This window comes from Plectropomus leopardus, chromosome 7 (genome assembly GCF_026936395.1).
Source record: "Plectropomus leopardus strain MGB_pleo_1.0 chromosome 7, ASM2693639v1, whole genome shotgun sequence".
NCBI classification, from domain to species: Eukaryota; Metazoa; Chordata; class Actinopteri; order Perciformes; family Serranidae; genus Plectropomus; species Plectropomus leopardus.
In genome coordinates, this window is record NC_142182.1 from 4,048,834 (window position 1) to 4,069,875 (window position 21,042).

Sequence of the window (21,042 nt, forward strand, 5' to 3'; positions counted from 1 at the left end):
TTGTTTGTTTTTTAAGAAATCAAACCAAATGACTCAGGGTTCAAAGGTTTCCACTGACTGTTACAAACACAACAACTGAACCACAGCCGTGATGATGACAGACAGAGCACAACAGTAAACGTTAAACAAATGTCTTTATTCTTTTTCCCGTAATAGAGTACAATCAAATATTAAAAAATATCCAGCGTCGGCACAGAATGGAAATCGTTGTCTCTAAAATGATCTTTCTTTTAAATTGTGCTTTTAAATTCACAGCAAAATTCTGTGGACACAGGAGATGTAGCATTTCATTTTTAAAGGTGCACATATTTACATATATCCAGTTTATAAAATTGTACATGGTTGATGTGAATTAGCTGTAAAGCGAATGAGATTTTCTGGAGACATTATGTATAACCACAGCTATGTTTGCTACATGGAGCCAAAGAAACAGAAGATCATCTCTGATTCTGTCAAATCAAAGGTTGAAGCTGAATATAAACATTAGCTCAGCTTGACTTGTGATGTTTAAATATTCTGTCACGTCCAGAAAAAAAATCAAGTTTGAACAATAAATAAAAAAAATATAATGTTCAATACAATTCAGTTTTGACATAAATTACTTTGTGTCAGGAGAGGAAATTTCTTAAATATCTAGAAAACTCTTGAAATAAAAGAGCTCCTGAAGCGATGTACAAAAAAGAATAAAAGAAGTAATATCAGTTTCCATCACGTTATCTGTGCTTTCCCGAATAATGTGAGCGGATTTGGGTACGTCCTTACAGAAGAGGAGCTAGAGTAAATCTGCTTTTCATTGAAGTGTGAAAACTCCTCCTCCAAGCATTTTTGATGGAAAAAAGAAACCTCTTAAATTGCATGAAGCACAAATAACCAGTATTAGTACTTAGGCTTGTTATCGTCGAACCATTTCAGAACGTTCTCCTGGTTCTCTGCGATCCATTTGATGTTGCTGGTGGTTCTCTCAATGGACTGATCCACCGCCAGAGTCCCCGAGCCGAAACCCACCTCAGAGTTGTCCTCCTTAAACTGCTTCAGCTGCCACAAGAAACAAAACATAAAATAAGTGTCAAGTTTGAGGAGGTGATGCAGCCGTTTGCAACAAAAGGGTCATTAAAAAAACTGCAGCAGTCCTGAAACAAAAACGTAGGACCAACACGTTCTCAAGTCAAAATCTGCGTAAATCAGTGGATAACGTTTTTTGGGCATCGTCCGTAAAATGATTGTTCCGCTATCAGGATTTGATGCATTCAGTCTAAAAACATTTGGAAAATCTAGAAGAGCCTTTTCTAGTGCGCCTGCTCCATGGGAACGATCACGTGGAAGATCCTGGTAAATTTTATCAGGACGTCGACCTTTTTTGACTTTGTGTACCTCTGAGGTACTTTTAAAGGACTGAACGGGGCCTCACCTCCAGCGCTGTATCCAGTACCTTCTATACATCAATGGTTAAAACTGACGTGGACTTTTTAATAAATGACAATAAAAATTAGTGTTTTGTGATTAAAAAATGAACCAAGTGAATGAGACTAAAACATATGAATCCTTAGAGGTAAAGATAAATATTTAAATGTGGGTTAAATTGGGCCAAAATCATTACAGAGAAACTCAAAAACATTTTCGACAAAAAGGCGTCTAATATCCAACCTGCTGAAGCTCAAATGCAGTGGAGAAGCGTTTGGTGACTCCGTTGATGAGGTTGGAGAAGGAGAAAGATCCACCACCATACCTGCGAGAGAAAACAAGGCCGAGATATAACCGATAATCAGGTCCACTTTTCTGCCAAGTGCTGTTTTGGGGAATTTTTTGTTTCGTTTTGTTTAAAACATGTTTCCCTACATCGAGTTCACTTTATTAAAACTGATCTTTAAGGCCAATCTGTCAAAGATGTTCACTTTATGGTCTGTGTAAAGTTAAAATAGAGTGCATAATACAACTGACAATGCATTTTCTATGACAAATAAAACAGTTTATTGTTTTAATAGTTTTAATAGTTTTAATAGTTTTTAATAGTTTAAAACAGTTTATTGTTTTAATAGTAAATAAAAAAGCCACAAAATCTCCTACCAGTGAAACATTAAACCACCAGCTTAATTCAGCTGCAGTGAAACTACACTCAGCACCTCGTCTGTCAGAGGAGGCCTGCGTGTTTTATGATTCAGGACCAAAGGTCCTCTGAGGCTGTTTGATTTATAGTGAGCGTGCTTGGTCAATAAAATCTGTCAATGATCATAAAGCTGGCTGTAAAACCGCCTACCTGCTACGTGATTTTGAGGCAGTGGATCTTTTATTATGTGTCGGTGCTTCAGTTCGGCATGTGAAAATCACAGGTCACAGACACGTTACCTAACGTGCCGTATAACCGCATTCAACCTCACATTACATTTTCTTAGGGATTACCGAAACGCAGCTATAGACTACAAATATGGTTCGGTTTCCGGTGTTTCATGTGATGCAGTGATGTTGGCAACTAAAAAGTGTTGTGTGGTACTCACTGAGTGAAAATGTACGACCACCGAGCCCGGACGAAGTCCCACGCCAGAGGCTGACCAACCACGTTGTTGGCAATGTAGACAATGGTGGAGGTGGCATCCTGCTTTCGGATCAAGTCTGGATCCAGAGTATACTCCAGGTACCTGACATGGTACAAGCAGAGCAGCAGGCAGAGTATGTGTGTACTGGTCAGTAACTGTATATGCTGGGGTACACTTTATAACAGTATCTGAAATACTGGTGCAGCCTCACTTTTCTTTTGCTGCTTTCAAATGCTTTTCATAAGTATTTAAACCTTTTCATTTTTTTCTTTTAAAAACTTGATAGTAAATGCTCCAAAAATTTACAGAATTATTATAATTTAAGCACATTTTCCAGATCTTTTTTTGTATTTTAAATTATATTACATTAATTAATTCACTTATTTTTATTAATTTCAGGTCATTTTCTTGTACTTTTTGCTGAGTCAGTTCTTCTTTTGTTGCTCATTGCCTTCATCCGAACGTTTTTGAAAGAAATCAAGTCAGTTCTGTTAGGTTTGAAAGGGCTGACAAAGCTGTGTGTGAGCAGACCTGTTGAGCAGCCAGGGCTGCTTCGTGCACGCCAGGGCAGAGCGGAGTTTTTCGGCTTCACTGGCGATGGTGGTGTTTAGGAATTGCGACCAGGCAAACTCCCACTCATCAGCACCGCCTGCTGCGATGGCGTTACAGTACACAGTGGAGCGCAGGTTGGGGTTGATCCTGAAGCAAGATGACATCTTTAAAGTTCAGTACACCGCAGATGATGAAGAGATGTTTGCACTGAAAGCACTAAAATGTGGCTTGCGGTTAAATACACTCACTGGTTTTCGTCCGTGTCCATCCACTGTTTGAACCATGTCTTGGTCAGATTTTGGCATTCCTCGACACCTGTCCTGCAAGCCAGGCTGATAGCATTCACCTGATTGTACCTGGAGGACGAACAGATTAGGAATTTGGATAAAAGCGTCTGCTAAATGAAATTGAAATTGTAGGAATATCAACAAGAGACAAAAAACACGTAGAATGTGCATGAGGACGGAGGACCCTCTAGCTTAATCTCTCACTAATTTGCAAGTTAAATGTTGCTTCTCTTAAAAGAAAGATCTCAACAGCAGAAGACACCCACTCATGTCTCTTTACTCACTGGTCCATGTGTCCATCAGGTACGTCAGTCCAGTTGTCAGTTATGTTCTTAAAGTGTAGAAACAGAGGTTTGACCTGTTTCCTCAGATAAGCCTGATAACAAGCAAGAAAGAGATACGGAGATATCAAAATTCAACAAAGATTACAATCGTGGAAGTTACTTGTTTGTGTTTTGGCTCTTTAGATTTTAATGCTGAAATGTTTGGCTGAAAGAAAACAAACCTGCATGGGACCATAAACCTCACTGCGGTCAAACATGAGGTAGAAGAAGTCCAGGTTGTTGAGGGCCGACTCCCAGGGCATATAGTCTCTCTCCATGTTCAGGTACGTGGTGGTTTCGAGGGCCAGTTCAGTAGGAACGATCTTTGCTCTTTGAGGGTAAAAGATTGTGAAAATGAATTGGATTTGTAAATTTTAACACACTTTGATCATCATGTTGTCCACAGATGATCAACCAGCTTTGATACTTTTGCAAAATGACAGGAGGCCAAGGGACAGTCACAGCTGCCCCACACACATTTCTAAGAGTTTTAGGAGATTTTTAGGATTTCAAGATTTTTCTACGAAATTAGAACTTTTCTGAGGTTTTAGGCCATTTCGAGGGTTTTAAGACATTTCCCAGATTTTAGGACATTTCTAGAATTTTTAATGTTTCTAGGATTATCAGAACTTCTGGAATTTTAAGATATTTCCAGGATTTTAGGATGTTTCAAGGATTTTAGAGGATTTCTAGGATTATAGGACATTTCTAGGATTTTAGGAAATTAGGGGCTTAGTCAGGGCCTCTGTGGGGGTGCAGGGATCCTTCACTGGCACTTTTTTTTATAAACAAGCTCTATTTCACTTCTTTTTCACGTATTCTGGCCCCTTATGTATATTAAAAACACAGAAACAATTCCCAGTGTGAATCACTTAATGTTTATTGTGAATTAGAAAATGGTTGGGGGGCCAGATTCACTGATATAGCTTAACAGTTTTAAAAAGTCTTTAGCGTTTTACTGTTTAATAAACTATGTGGCAGCATCTGTGTCCTGCTACCAATGTCGTGTGATAGTAAAAGTTGGATGGGTCAAACCCACACAGGACTTTCACCCAGGAGAAACACAACAGAGGATTTCAGTGCCGTGTTTAGATGTAGTCCAAAAGAATAGAGATCAAACTCTAAAACTAAGCAGTGCTGATCAAATATAAACCAAGATTTGTTTAGTTGCCTATTTCTCACCTCAAATATTTTCAGTAACTGCAACACAAGATCATTTGTTATCAGCCGCCCGCCATTGTGTCAAACAGACAAGTTTGCATCAGTACGACTACCATTACTACTATTTGTAGGTTTTCCACCTCTTGAGCAAAAGCAAGTAGACAAAGTCCTTTTTCTCTGTTTTGTCTGGCTGCGTAGCGCCAATTTCAAAAGCATTTGATTCTGCATAGATGCTCTAGTTTGAAGTGAGGACCCTCTTTATATCAGTGAAATACTTCCTCTGGATGTTTTTAAAACTGTGACCACTGGAAAAGTAATATATGTCTTTTTTAGGACAGTCATGAATATATAAGAGCATTGCCTTTTTCCTATAAACCCTATTTTTTGTGTAATGATGTTGCTGTCTGGACCATCTTTATTAGTTTTTTGGCTTTACTATCTTTTTATCTATATCTTAGTAATCTAGATGATCATTCTCTTCATTATTGTCATCAGCTTTATATGATGATGTATTAGAGACCTACCTGGCCATGTTAAAGGCATCATCAATCAGCTGAGCTCTGTTGATCACCGGAATATCCTTGAAAAACAAGAGCAATATCCCGTCACTACTACAACAACAACTCACATAAATAAGAATGTTTATTATCAGCGTAGAAAAGCAGAAATCGCATGATATTATAGGTTGTGCTAAAATATACCTTATGATTGGTCCTCAGAGCATTAAGGAGTTTGTCCCAGTTGGCTTTGTCATAGTTGACTCTGTAGTAACCCACCACGTCCAGGTTGGCCAGCACCCAGTCACTTTGTGTTGCCTTCATTTCATTAATTGTGTCTAAAGAAGAAAGGGAGGTCTGAGTCATTAATTCTAAGCATGCACAAGACCAAAGAAATGGAGAATACAGTTTTGTTTTATGTTTTGAATGATGTCAATAGGCGGGTGTCCATTATAGATTTGTGCAAAAATTAAGCAAAATTTTCAAAACGTCAAAAAAACACAACACAAATCATACAGTCTCAAGAGTTGGCTTTTGGAATTGGGATCACCAGTCTGTTGTTGGTGTCTGTATTTATATCCTACCTGATTTAATCTTTAGCCATTTCAGTCCCTGGGGAACTTTAGTCTTCATCCACTGGATTGGAACGACCCATTGATAGCTGTAACATAAGCAACTTTATTATTACATCTATATAAAGTTTAATCAGTTATTTTGTCACAAACTGGAAAAGGCGGGCTGTATTCCTTCTATTATGACATTAAAACTTAGAAAAATTATATATTAGATATTATATTATATTATTATATGAGCAGAAATAAAGTGACAGTGGCACATATTAAGTGATAATACTAAAATTTATAGTAGTAGTCAAGACAGGATTATTATACTACTGTAGTAGTATAAGCAGGCTTAGTAGCAAAAGTAATAAGAGTAAAATGATTTGTGTGTACACACTTAAAGGGAGATTCAGTGGTGACGATCGAGTCTGGATCCAAGAGAAAGTGCTTCTGGGATACGGTCCCAGTTGTGGTATTTATAGTAACCACAGGAAAGCCCATCTGCAGCACCCAGGTGTTCATGATGTTATGGACAGTGTCAGGAAGATCAGACTCATTAGCCACAGCAGCCTGTGAAAGCAGAAAAAGAGTAAAAAAAAAAAGATGAGTCAGATCCATTTCAATTAAAACATTAGCGAAATGTTCAAATCTAAAGAGCCTTGCCATCTGCAGATGATCCCACAGGTCTGTGTAGACGGTGTTCCCAAATGCAAATTTAGCCAGGTAGGTCTGCAGGGTGGACACAGAAAGCAAAGAGAGTTCAGATGGTTATCTTTGTTTGGAGGTGATTCAGCTTCACCTGAATCACCTCAGCTGCTCAAACACCAATTTAAAAGCACAACAGCATCCAAATAAGAAATGCTTCACAGTGGCATGTGTTTTTTTTCAGGTAAGTATTGTCTCCGTTCTGTCCTTACCCTGAGTCCACTTGTGAAGACTTCCTCAGTGAGGAAATTTGACAACATCCTCAGAACAGACGCTCCCTGTGGATGAAAAACAAATTTGAAATGATTTTCAAAATCAGCCGAGGTAACACTGAGACGATGAAGGACCGCTGTTTAAACGTCAAATCAAAATATCCTGTCGTAGTTCAAAATAGTTCTAAAATTAAAGTTGTGTTGATGCTCAACATGTTACCTGGCTGTCCCTTCCTAAGCGTTCAAACAACGTCAAAATACAACCAAATAGTCCACTACCGTTGACTCACACAGACCTCAAACCACAGCTGCCTGAGTGAAAGCTCTAAGTCTTATCCATTCATCCACCACGTCTTCCTATTGACGGAGACTTTGTTACCCTTAACCTGCCTTGAGGTTCTCCTCCGAAATATCATATTTACGAGATTTGAGCATATGAAGGGCACTCCAAAGTTGTATTACAAGTGAGAAATTGGGAAATTTCAGTTCAAATTTCAGGAGTTGCCGATTTGTAACATTTGCGTGATGCATCAGGTTAGCAGAAATAGCGGAAAGCATGAAAACAGTGTCAACAATTGATGATAAAATTGAACTAAAAAATGTACTTTTAGTAGTTGCACATTTTAGCATGTGCATCAATTAGTCGTAGCAAGCAAGCAAAATTAGAACAGATATTTAGAACAGACAATTTTAAAGTGAGACAAACTGAAACAAAACTGAAACCTGAGCGGCTCCACTTTTGGATCAGAGATTGGCAAAGGGTTCGACCGCTGGATCCAGAGTATGAGGTTACCTTGCTGTATGAGATGGCATCAAACAGCTCGCTGATCTGTTCTGGTTTCTGTATGTCCTCCTCTTTAGAGGACAGAGGGTGAGAGGAGGCCAGGGCATCGACGGCAAACACCCTGTGGACGTCACTGAGCACGATGAGGTCTTTCTATCATGAGACAAATGAGACAGTACGGTCAAAACTCTACCGATCAGTGTCACCATCATCCTACATTACACTCATTATTGAGGCCATGAGTTAGGAGGGAAATCCTTACCACATTCCAGTCTGGTTCAGCGTGGTCTGCTCCCAGGTACTCCACATATGAAGCAAAACCTTCATTAAGCCACAAGTCGTTCCACCACTTCAGGGTCACCAGATTACCAAACCACTAGAGGAACGGAGAAAAGATAAGAATGCTATGCCAAGAAAAAAGACATTTAAATAAGACATAAGCAGCTTTTATGGCTCCAAGACCCGTATACCTGAGACTTGAACTAGAGTCAAGACCACTTTATTTTTTATAGCCCAGTATCACAAATTTGCCTCAAAGGATTTTACAGTCTGTAAAGCCAGCCTGTTCTAAGTCCGAACTTGTCGAATGCGTCCGCTCTGTCAGTACTTTCATCGTACAAGCGTGATGATGAAAACTACCATCCACGTTTAACTGGGATGCAGCTCGATGGCGTCAGATGAGAACGTGCTCGGAAAGAGCCGGTGGCGTTATTTTATGTCAGCGGACAGCCGGATGGCACTGGTTTCATCCACATGCAACACACACAGGTGGTGTTACTTGAGGTTGTGGCCGTCCACAACCTCAGTGTCTTATTGGCAGGACTATTTGCGACTTGTTGTGCCGAAAGTCAGAACTGAATTGGGAAAAAGGCTTTTAGGTTCTGTGCACCTACAACATGGAACAATCTGGAAAACTGTCTTAGGCCTAAAAAATGGTGACCTTGAATGAGTTTAAAAACATGGTGAAATCTATTTAGTCGACGCTGTTTGTGTGCACGTGCTTCATGTGATCGTTCTGTTTTGATGTGCTTTTACATTATGTCAATGAGACTAACGTGGTTGAATAAAGCCAAAATAAAAACATCTAAAGTTGAGAGTGAGACTGGGTTGGATTTGATGTGACGAGAGTTGTGACTTGAATTGGACTCGCATTCAAAGGCTAGAACTTGAAACGTGTTTTGACACAACTGAGGATTCATCTTGGACTTAGTCTCATGAATTCGAGAATTATGTAAGCTGGCTCGATACTCTTCTTGGACTTTCATACAGGTTACACACAATCATTCCACGTGTATTTTCTTTGATTTTAAATTATTTTGTCAAACCGATAAAGACCGAATCACAGCGCCAAGACACTGTGAGGTGACAGAATCTGCGGTGTTAAGATCTAACCATGTGAGCCAGTTCATGAGCGATGATGGTGGCAATCCTCTGCTTGTTGGAGTTGGAGGAGAACGTCTTGTCGTAGAGCAGCGCTGTCTCTCTGTACGTGATCAGACCCCAGTTCTCCATGGCTCCAGCATTAAAGTCTGGCAGAGCTATCTGATCTGCATCGGGAAAGACATAATTTGTAGTTCAATACCTGTGAAGTTGACCACGTAACTGTACCAAAGTTAAAACATGTGATCTGGAGGAAGCAGGTTATAGAATTAGGAATGACAATGTAAAAAATGTACTTTATGAGCCGCCCAACAAAGACTCTATAAAACACCCTAAACTATCATAAAAGACTATAGCAATCAAGTTCATCAGGTTTTATCTGTTAATAATTGATACAGCATGTGATCGTCTCAGATCCTGCTCCAAAGGGCGATAAGATAAGTCTTAAATCGATGACAAACAAAAAAAAATCAGAATGAAGGATGAGCATTTTATGTGGTGGCCAGAATAACAGCTGTTTTATTGGAGCTGACAGCCGATGTCTCGCTTTACAAAAAGAAAGGAGCTCAGAAAAAAAATATTCAGGTAACGCAGGAAAGAAGAATTGCTTGAAATGATCATTCGTTTCAGCCTCTATCAAGGTGCTGAATTCACCTGATAATAGTGCAATAAGGCAAGGTGCAACAAACAAACAAGCATTTTAGCACTCACACTTTATTGTTAAATCTAGTGCAAAAGAGGAGTGTGCAATATACAACTAGCACTTAGGGCTTTAAATTCTAGATAAAGCTGTTGTTGACAGTGACTGTCATGGGGTTTTTTGTGCCCTGTCTTTTGTTGCTGCCATGGGGCAATTAAAGTGATGTCTATGTGATTTGTTTGTATGTTACGGTGAAGCAAGCAGCACTGTGTCAAGACAAATTTCCCCTCAGAGACAAATAAAGTATAATCATAATCATAAATTTGAACGCAGACCGGATATGAAAACAAAGCGTTGCATCAGATCATCGCGTGTGGTGGACTCACCAGACTTGGGCAGAGGGTATCTGTAATTGTAATACTCCTGGAAGAACTTCAGGATGGGTCCGGTTTTGTTGAGGGCGTACACTCCTTGACCAGCATTAATAGCAGACTTCCGGGCAAAGATACGGATCTAAACACAATAAGACACAAACACAAGTGTTTGATTAAACACATGACTGTTAGCTTGAACATCACTGTCAGAAAACCATTTAATCTCTTTAATTTCTCATTAATTGGCCACTATGTGCAGATCTTATTAGATTAAAAGCATGTAAAAGTTGTTTTAAATGGTGTAAGTCCTGTTTGCGGTTTAGAACAGGTGCATTCGACATGTTTTCTGTAACAGTGTCTTTTTAGATACCACCATGGGACAGCAACAGAGTCACAATTTCAAATCCTACACCCAGTGGATTCATTTACATTTGTATAGAGTGCCCCAGGAATGACATTTTTCTGTAGGCCAACCTGGAAGCTAATGTTGCCCTAGTTCCCTTATCAGAAAGCCTTTGGGATTTTTCCATGGGATTTTAGAAGCTTTGTGTTTGTTAACAAAAGTTTCTGATACCTACTTGTTTTGTTCAGCAAGATACGCTTCAAAAATAAACACCACTTTCAGGAATTATGAAGCCCCAATACAATCACCAGGAGCAAAAAGCTACTGCTAGGCTAAAACAAAGTATACTGCAGTGAAAAATGCCACCGCTACAAGGCTGGTCATTCCTGTTCGATGTCGTTGGGAGCGATGATGTTCTGTAGTCTCATTTAGCAATTTGTTAGCAACCACCTTTTTTTAAAGACACATAGACACAAGTCTTCCCTGCTGTTTGACCAGCTTAAGATGGTTAAGTTGGTTGACCAGGTTGTTTGACCATCGCATATTTTTTGAAGGTTTAGCTGGTCATACCAGCTTGTGATGGTCACTCACATCTTCAACCAGCTAAAACCAACTAAAACCAGCTATCAGCAGCATAAGCTGTTTTTTTCTTCACAATCACCAGAAGTAAAAAACTATTGCTAGGCTAAAACAAACTACACTACAGTTGTATCGCCAACTGCTACGAGGCTGTACAGCCGTGTTTGGCGTGATGACGTTCTGTCGCGTCATTTAGTCACCTTTTTTTAGACGCATAAAAGCTTCAAAGTTCACAATTAGTGTATTTACTAATGTGTTTTATGTCACAGAACAAACGTTGAAAGTCTTAAGCTTGTTTTAACACAGACCCTATTTAAGACATCTAACCAAAAACACGTTAAAAAAAGGCACTGACCTTGAGACAAGGAAACCAGAGGCTCTAAAATGATCATTCATCTCCACGTTTTAGGATACATTATTGGATGAGTACAAGAATGAATCTTTTGTTTTACTCAAATAAAGAAAGACCATTCCCTCCCAACAGCAGTATCAAAAAAGACACTTCGCAAAAAAAGCACCTCTAAGTTTCTTGGATATAAAAGCTGCATTCATGAAAGACTGACAAAACCTATTCGGTGGGGTCTCTTACCAAGACGTCATCAGTGGTGCTATTGATAGAGGCAAAGTCACAGACGATGAACGCCAACAGGTAGGTGGACATCTTCTCAGTTGGCTCAAAAACTGTCGTCTGCAGATTACGTTCATCAGTGCTTGTTTCTGTAGAGGATAAACAGAATAACATGTTTATTGTTTTTTAATCCCTTTCACTTTATTTTGTTGAATTTGTGTCACTTAAACACAATATGTTGTCTGCAGTGTTAACGGCAACCTAAAATTAGGTTACATCTACCTGTAAAAACAAAAAGACTTGCACTGTCCTCCTCCCACATCCCTTTGTTTAATTTTTTTTCTGAAACTGTAATCATCATCATCGTTTTCATGGTCGTGAAACTAACCTTTTACCTCGCCATTGGACAGGGCTACAGTTCCTTTGTCGTGCTTCAGCGTGATGTGGAAAACAGCTTTCATAGCTGGCTCGTCAAAACAGGGGAAAGCCTTCCTGGCATCTGTTGGCTGCATCTGAGTCGTAGCAACAACCCTGACAGAAAATATACAAATTAAGATTAATGTTTAAAAAAAGGCTTGAATGGAGTTTTGCAAACAGTCAGACGATCCAACTTATATCAGTTTGATTTTTGTGTTGAGCACTATCTGTTTATCCTACATTAGCACTCGGGGGGAAACTGCAAGCTCTGCCCAATCATGTGTGACACAAACTAAGTTTACAAAGGCTCCAACACTGTCCACTTTCTTTGAAAATCGCACACATCCGGCGTGAGAATTTATCTGGAACATTTCTTATTGGTCAAGGTTTGGCCTGCAGCAGCCCCTAATGACATGGGGTGGAACAGCGCAGTTTTTAGTCCGCTATCTTACCATAACTCCTGGGCTATCTTGATATTTGTTTTAAACAGCACATGATAAGTGTAAGAAAATGTAAGCTATGAAAAACAACCTGTGAATTAAATAATTCCTCCGAGATGACGTGACAACATCATCAGGTCAGGTAAAAGTGCAAGGGTCAAGAGACTGAAAAAGCTTAGAAATATTTAAATACAACAGTTTGGGAGCTGATGTTTAGTTTAACAGCCATGGCGAACTGCCGAGCTGTGTTCGTGCTGCTGACTCCACTGCATTTATGAATACTATTGGTTCTTTTGCTTTAATCCGCCATCATCTTCTTGTTTGCTTACACGCTCTGTAGAGGAACGCCTAAATGTGCAGGTGTGTGGTTTTCTTTTACGGTTTGTCATGACAAAGTGATACCGCCATCTACTGGCCTTGCATGCATACTACAGTGTTTTTGGTTGTTTTTGCAGATCTGTGTACACAGGGATTATTTCCTCAATGTCATCATATAAACATAGATTTTGTTCAAAATGCAAAGGAAAGACTCATTTTTTGTTGGCCGTTCTTGTCTTAACATGGCCTTAGATCCATAAAATATGTTTGATGCCAGGAACCTTCACTGCGGGGGCAGATCCGACGGGATGGGTCCATGGGAAGTTTTTTAGCAGCTAATGATGGAGCAAATGTAACATTATGATCTACCCAAGTGGCGTCAGCAAACCAACAACAGGATATCCACTAACATTCAAGAGGAAATATAATTTTGCAGCAGTCCAGAGAAAAAATGTGTCTGAGCCGAGGAACTTTCTCTTTGATTTCTGCAAACCATGGATAACATTTGCACCTTATTCTGTAGCAGATATGTAAAACCTGTACTTTTCAACATTGCTGTGGTTAAAATGTGGTCAGGCTTAGACACTAAAACCACTTGTTCATTGTTAGGAAAGTATCAGATTTTGGCTTCAAAATACCCACTTTTAGTGGCACAATCATGGCTAGAGAGGCCACTGATGAGTCAATTTTTTTGTTTTTTTAAAGTCCATGCAGGAAATGCCGCCAATATCTCACTAACAATAAACCAGTTTCATCATTTGAAAATACATTCCTGCATGCTTTGTTATTGCTGAATGTTTTACAACTTATCAGACTGACTTTTCCCAAATTATATTTCAAATACACATACCTTGTCTTTCCATCCTCCTTGTATTCACTCCTGTAGAAGCCTCCCAGGTCATCAGCCAGCTCTCCAGTAAACTCAGTGTAGAGATGATACCTCTGGTCCTTCATCAGTTTACCATCCAGCTGCACGACCAGATACTGAGTCACAGTCTGGTGCCAGGAAGACTTGATTGTGGGAACTTTGGCCCCGCTAGCTGAGGTGAGCCTCGCAAGGAAGCCGTTCTCCAACTTAGTGTAGTTCAACTTATTGGAGTGGATGAGAATCAGGTCCGTCTCCTCAGTGCACACAAACTCCACACTGGACACACCTAAAACCACATGAAACAACTCCAACTTAAACCTCAGCTCCACCAAACCCAAAGATGGTGGCAAATGGAAACCTGAATCCAGCCTTAAATTATTTACATCATACTTTGATAAAGGTTGAGTCACCCTGACAAAGTGGTTCTTAACCTTTTCAGGCTTGTGACCCTTCAAACCAAAGTGATGTCTAATCGAAAACCCTCAGCACAAAAATATTAATGAGCATGAACTCTTCCCAAAACCAAAAGTTTGATGTCATCAAGCATAACTAGAGCAGCTCCATGGAAAACCTACTGGGAAAGATGTTCTAGATGTCACTGAGAGCAATCTTATATTTGGGTACATTTTCTGTTTCAGGACTGAGACCACCACAATAGTATGAAAAAAGACAAAAGAAAGCAAACATTTGTCTGTAGATTAGCTCCAGACTTTATACCCCTTGACATCACAAGCTGAAGACTTCTCTGATTTCTGGTAACTCAGACGCCTTTCACAGGTATTTAAACCTTTAAACCCCAAGCAGGTTGGTGCAAATTCTTTCAAAAGCATGGAGAAAAAAAACTGTGAGCAATTTGGTTGGAAATATTCATATATTCAATATTCAATATTTATTAGACTGAGAAAATTATTTTTCTAAAATTCTAGGGGAAATGTCTCAGGAGCGAAAAAAAGCTAGAGAAAAATGTATGTGTTAATTTAACTTTCTTTTTCTTTTCTTTTTTGTACAAATTTTCAGGTAATTTTCTTGTATTTTTTTTTACTAACTTCTTGCTGATTTCTTGTCATTTCTTTAATTGTTCATTGCCTTTTTCCTTGTTTTTGAAAGAAATCAAGCCAATTTGCTCAGGTTAAAAATATTTTGATAATGCTTTAAATATGTGAATATATGAAATATGCTCATGCAAAATCCCTGTAAGCAGGAGATGTTTTATTTTATTTTGTACGTTATGCACTCTTAGAGCTGTGACTCATCAACCTTCTATCAGTCTTGATCTCCATCCTCTTTCCTAACCTCCAAACTCAAATCTTTGATTCTGCAAAACTAACACCCTGAAAACCAGCTGAATGTAAATACTTTGTCTGAAAACATCCATCTTGCTAAAGAAGATCAAATTTGAGTATAACATTCATAAAGTCTTACCAGTGAAGATGAAGAGTTTAGTTGTTTCATCTTGAGTCAGTCGCGGGTGCAGGGTGACGTTATAGTGGTCTGGCACCAGGTTCTTGGGCAGCCGATATTTGTCCCAGGGTTCATTGGAAGGGGCAGGTGTCGTGACAGGGGGTTTGGTTGTTGTTGTTCCAGGGGTGACCTCATTATTTTTTGCCTTTTCCTGTGCGTAAACAACAGACAGAGCTATGATCGTAGCCAAGGCCCCTGCACCCAGGATGATCGCCACTACTCCGACAGGTTTACTGATGAAGAAACCTTTCCCCATGTTGTCTGCCTGTACTGAAGCCCCACACTGAGACAGTGCTTACAAGGGCAGGAGGTGAACTTGTATATGTAGCCATGGACAGCATCTCCCCTCCTATTCACTCCACCAGGTGATACATTAACAGCGGGATTGTAAATACCAGCCTCACCTGGGGAAGACATAATTGGCTCGGTCAATTATTGTCATACTTATAACTTATAACGTCTAAAACGACTAAACTTTTACTGTAATTTAAACTTTTTGAAAATAGAAGCCCACAGGTGCACAAGTTGGGATACCTAAGGTTTTCAGGAGGGACACATTTTTATTAAAGTAGAAGCTCATGGATATTTGAGATTACATTAACAGTGTTTGTGTAAATCCACTCCGTTCTTATTCCAAAGTTGTAAAGTCGATAGTCACTTTTACAGTGATTTTGGCACAAGATCCTGACACCAAAAGCCACCTTTTGCATCTGCACGATACGCCGCTGGACAGCATCAGCTGAGAGCGTGGACGGACAGAATTGTTTGCGGTATTATTGTATGCCGTCAGACGTCTGGACAGAACCTCTCGCATCTGCATGATTCGTTGCTGTACAGTATCAGGATAAAACGCAGCTGGTAACAACATAATATAAAGAGCATGAAGGTCGCTATTTGGTGGACTAGAAGGACGGTGGATGGATCCAACTTGGACTTTTTTGCTTACCATTTGAATTCAATGTTTTTTTCTACACCTTACCATGCACCTCTTTTGCCTGAACCTAACCACACATGCCAGTATGTGCATTTGTTGATGTCCCAGCGTTGGTTACCTAAACATAACCACCATGTGCTTGTGTTGACATCACGGTAGCAGCATCCTGCAACATCAGCAGCAGACACAGAAGGATATCTAGAGCACAATATGTAGACACAGAAGTTCACTACAAAGTGGCAATATGTAACGACTTGTGATAGGAATGTGTTGGTAAATCACACACAGGAATAACATAATGTCAGCTTTTGAAGGAAGAGGTTGATATTTTTGGAAATATAGTATATGGTCGATACTTCTTTTACGCGTGTACGGCAAATATGAAGCTGGCCACAGCAGCGGTTAGCTTAGCTTAGGATCCAAATAGGTGGAAACGTCACTATCAGCAAAGATGATTCGACTGTGGTCGACAGAGTTGTAGTGTACGCTGAGACGAGCATCTGTCAAAAGTGAGAGTTTAGCGTCACACTAATGCAGCATTTAGTGTCGACTTTACACTAAACGCTACAAAAAGCCGGTGCATCAGGCTGCTTTAAAAAATAAAATAAAAAAACTGTTGTTTAATTCTGTTAATACTGTTGATTAATTCATGTATATTTTCTTTTTAAGGATGTTGGGTATAAAAAAATTGCCCCCACTATTTGTTATTTTTAATTATACTTAAATGTCTTGAGTTAAGGATAGTAACGATGTTGTTGTTCCTTCTATTTTCTGTAATGTCAAAGTGATGTATTTCATGCTCCACTCAGTAGTTAGACATTAACAGATATTTTCCATAATCCTACCGTTTTATGAATGCCATTTTATGGTCACAAAGCTGTAAAGTCCAGCCATTATGAACAGAAAGGGGAGAGGAGTTATGAAAGAGGAGATCCGGTTTCTGCAGCTCTTAAATGTATCTCTGAATCAATCCTCTGCCGTTCCTGTCAGTGAGAATAATTTTACAAAACATTTCAAAGAAGGCAAAATCTGACATGATGCAGGTGACGATATTACATTTTCAGCCAATTTAAAACAACTTAACTTGATACAGCCTAAAATAGCTACATTAACAACAAAATGAGATGCCACTATAACAGTAAAAAGGTTAATCAGTCACTCTAGTCTTTTGTCATCAAAATCAGTATTCACTTATGCAATATCCTTTATGTGTTTGTTGTTCACACTAGCTCAGAAAACCTGAAGAAATAGCTGTAAGTCTAGATGATGGTTTTCACAGGTTTTTAAAGATATCAATATCTGTCTTGTTACACCTATTTTGTTGTGATAAATATTGAAATAAGTCACAGAAATGACTACATTAACTGTAATTTGTTGTTTTTCTTTAAAAACGAATTAAAACACTCCATGTGATGCAAACAGGCTTACTCAAACTAATAAACTCAAACAGTAAAATCAACACATTCTCATCCAAATTCATCACATATTGCAGATGTGCGGTAGACTTTTTCATCCTTATATGACACTCTGCGTCTGCTGCTGACGTCGCAGGGTGCTGCTACTGTAATGTCAACATAAGCACATGATGGGATTGCGCTGCATGTGGTTATATTTAGGCAACAAAAGTTGCCTAATGTTGCAAAATAAGTTTTGCACAAATCTGTAATAGAAACTCGTCTACTGTTGTGTTTTCAGCTTGTTCCGCAGCCACCAATTGGCCAAAAAAACAGATGACAGATTTAAAGACACAAGTATGTATTTTACATTTCTGTGAAAGGAGCTGAACAAAACCCAATACACAATAAAATTAATTGGCAAAACAGTAATACATTTGTCAAGGTAACAAAATGGCACTTTACATTCATTTGTTTTAGATCAGGCCAAGCACTATACCGAGCACTTTGGTTCACAAGTATCCAAAACATTCAGACTCCTCTAACATAGTACTAAAAAGTTTTATTTTTGTTTTGGCTGTAGCTTACAGGTTACCATGGCTACAATACAAAGGTTCAAGCAAAGCACAGAACCAAAAGACTCGTAATATTAGACAAAATAAGTCTCTATTCTAGTTCGTGGATTTCTTTGTTCAGGTATAAGCATGATAATATAATCTAATGTGTCCCAGTATAGAAAGTAATGTCACTCTTTTCTGCAGCCTCACAAATGTGTTTTCAATGTTACGTCACCTTACTGTGTGTTATTGCTTTTTCATACCATAGTTTGAACTGCTTTAGTCTGAAATTAATTCTAATAAACCACTTTATTGTGTTTGTTGAGGAGTGTTTCCAAAGAGTCACATGTTGGACTCCCTGTAGATGTTATCATCATCCCTCTTCACATTACACGTTTGTGAAAAAAAACCCACATTTTTTCCCTCCTTCACCTTGACAGTATTGTAAAACACAAAGTCATAGATAGTATATGGCTATGGTAGTGACAGTAGGAACACAGCGGGGTCAGCTGCAGTTCATCGTCCTCTTCAGGACCTTGAGGACAATAAAATACAAGCACTAAAATCTGCATCATGTCCTCAGATGTGAAGAAGTTGTGGTTATGCGAACTGCGCCGTAAAGCGAAGAATGCACAGATATAGCCAGTGTTTAAAGGCTTATCTCACATAACTCAAACTGTCCTCTGAGATAGACTAGCTATTGAAAGACACCCAAGAACAATATGTTCAGTGCACCAGTTTTTTTCCAAGTTGTTGATCAGGAAACATGACATGATGTGGGAGTTTACAATGCAGTCCAATAACTGAGCAAGAATAGATAGGATTTACAACAAAAAGTCTATAAAATATCAACTTGGCTATTGTAATGCTATCTCTGGCCTCATTTTATCTTAATAATAGTGTGATAAAGTTATCGCCGACTTTGATAGTGAGGTCAAAGTCAGAATGCAGAAGTTAACGGATTGTGTTTGCTTAATTTGTTCGCATGAGGTTTGGAGGTGCAGTATTATGTCATACAGATCCTTTGAATTTGTGATAGAGTATCTTCTGATAACAATTTTAATTACCTTTTGAATGCTGTGTAGGTGGTTAGTTTTAAAAGATAAGGTCTTATTCTGGGAATTTTAGTTAGGAATTATTCTGTATAATAAAGGTCCATTCACCACCCACGTCTAGATCTTTTCTCCCTCAAAGGACAGAGTTTGCTTATGAAAAGACCAAAACTATAAATATAAGTCCATCTTACACCTAACATTAAAGTGATAGTTCAGGATTTTTGAAGTGGAGCTGTGATACTTATGTATAGTCAATGTATTAAACACAGTAGCTGGCAGTCAACGCGCTCCAGGTTTGGAGAGACGGACGGAGCTCACAGCCCACAGGGGTTTGATATCAAAACACATTTTAGCCCCTAAAAAGGCCCACTTAAATAAATCCATATCAGTCTAAGTGGACGCTATATTGAGAGCATTTTTGACGTTTTGTTTCAGTCAGATAGCGCAAAAGCCACTAACAGCTGTTTCTGACCCAAACAGCTGAGCAGGGGTCGATGAGAAATGTAGTGCCAAAGGAAAAGGCTGTGTGACGGCGAAGCAAAGTGGTGAAAATACTCTAAATATAGTGTCCACTTAGACTGATATTGAATTTTTAGGTAGTCCCTTTATTAATTTAATTTGATAATTTGATATCAACTCCCGTGGGGTGCGCGCCCCGTCTGTTTCTGCAAATCGAAAACGCAACTGTCAGCTACTGTACGTAATACTCTGACTATACATAAGTACCTCATACAGCCCCTCTTCAACAATCCCAGACTATCACTTGAAATTACAGCTATGGGAATATCCATAGTTTTGCTGGTAATTGGTGAAACCAAATTACTAGACAAATTGATACCCACCTGAAGAAAAGTCAGGTGATCATTTCAGCGTGTACAGCTGATCCTGGGCATGAATGTCTGAGCCAAATTTCATGACAATGCATCTAACAGTTGTTGAGACTCAAAACGTTTTGGTTACCAGTGTAACCCTGGTTCTCTGAAAACTGATTGAGAGATGTGTGCAACACACATTTGCGCAACAGAATACAGTGTTGTCTCCTTAATACTACACAAGAAAAGAAAACAATGGGCAGTTTTTATATGAATTGTGTGGTTATAGTGTGGGAATGAGGTCAAGTTGGGAAGTCTGACCTGAGGAGAGAAGCTTCTCTGAAGTCTGGTGGTAGAGCAGTATCACCTGACAGCTGGCAGCAGGGCGGACGAGCACATCCCACAATGTTTCCATTCAGGATGCTCCTCTGGAAAAGTGAAGGTAAAAGATAAGAGGTACTCAGGAGGTAGAGTGGTCATCCACCAAATGGCAGGACGTTGGTCTACATGTCAAACCTGAACCGTCAAACTGCTGTCATCAAACTAGTGTGAGTGTTTGTAAATGTTTTTTCTGATGAGCCATCGCGTTCTCATTCCTGTCATCAAATACCGCTTTTACAGTGATTTCGGCGCGAGATTTCAAAGCTAAAAGGCACTTTTCACGGCTGTATGACATGCTGCTAGAGGGTGTCCACTGAGCCATTCAGGGTGTTGTTTTATGCCACCGGATGGCCATGCAGCATGATACACAGATGGGGGGCATCAGGTTGAAATGCCGAGGTAATATGAGCACGAAGGTCCCTATAGGACGGGCAGAAGGGGTGGAAGGGTCTGACAAACCCCAAACTTTCACCTAGGAATCCCATGTTCACTTCCCATCTGAATGTTATGTTTTTTCTACACCCAACCAGCCATGCCTTTGTCCCGTAATCCTAAGCATGTGCTCTTGTTGTTGTCACAACACTGGTCGCCATGTGCTGTACTTGCCTAAACTTGTAGCTTTTGGTGACATCACACTGTCTGACATGTCATCCCCGCACGTCAACAGCAGACACTGATAGACACCTACAGCGAAATATATAGACATGGAAGTCCACTGACAAAGTGGCAATATGTGATGACTTGGGAACATGTTGGAGGAGCAGCTGAAACCTTGTGTAGTAGCCTTGTGTGAATGTATAAATGTGTGTGTGAATAGGGTTCCTGTAGTGTAAAGGACTTTGAATGGTCACTAAGAATATACAAATGCATCAATAAGTCACAAACAACAACATAAAGAATGAGGCTCAG

General features: G+C 39.4%; 1 protein-coding gene across 1 annotated transcript; it reads right to left on the minus strand.

Annotated features, from left to right (window-relative positions):
• Nucleotides 1–117: 117 nt before the first annotated feature.
• LOC121950388 (aminopeptidase N-like) lies at nt 118–15,300 on the minus strand. The gene is made up of 21 exons (XM_042496371.2): nt 14,962–15,300; nt 13,522–13,825; nt 11,885–12,027; nt 11,518–11,645; nt 10,019–10,145; nt 9,005–9,159; nt 7,875–7,988; nt 7,622–7,765; nt 6,829–6,894; nt 6,575–6,640; nt 6,309–6,481; nt 5,936–6,012; nt 5,556–5,689; nt 5,379–5,434; nt 3,876–4,023; nt 3,655–3,746; nt 3,332–3,439; nt 3,063–3,230; nt 2,493–2,633; nt 1,645–1,726; nt 118–1,035 (listed from the first exon to the last, which is right to left on the minus strand). Exons 1-21 carry the CDS (start codon nt 15,254–15,256, stop codon nt 877–879), a joined length of 2,880 nt encoding a protein of 959 aa, XP_042352305.2. The 5' UTR covers nt 15,257–15,300; the 3' UTR covers nt 118–876.
• Nucleotides 15,301–21,042: the final 5,742 nt, after the last annotated feature.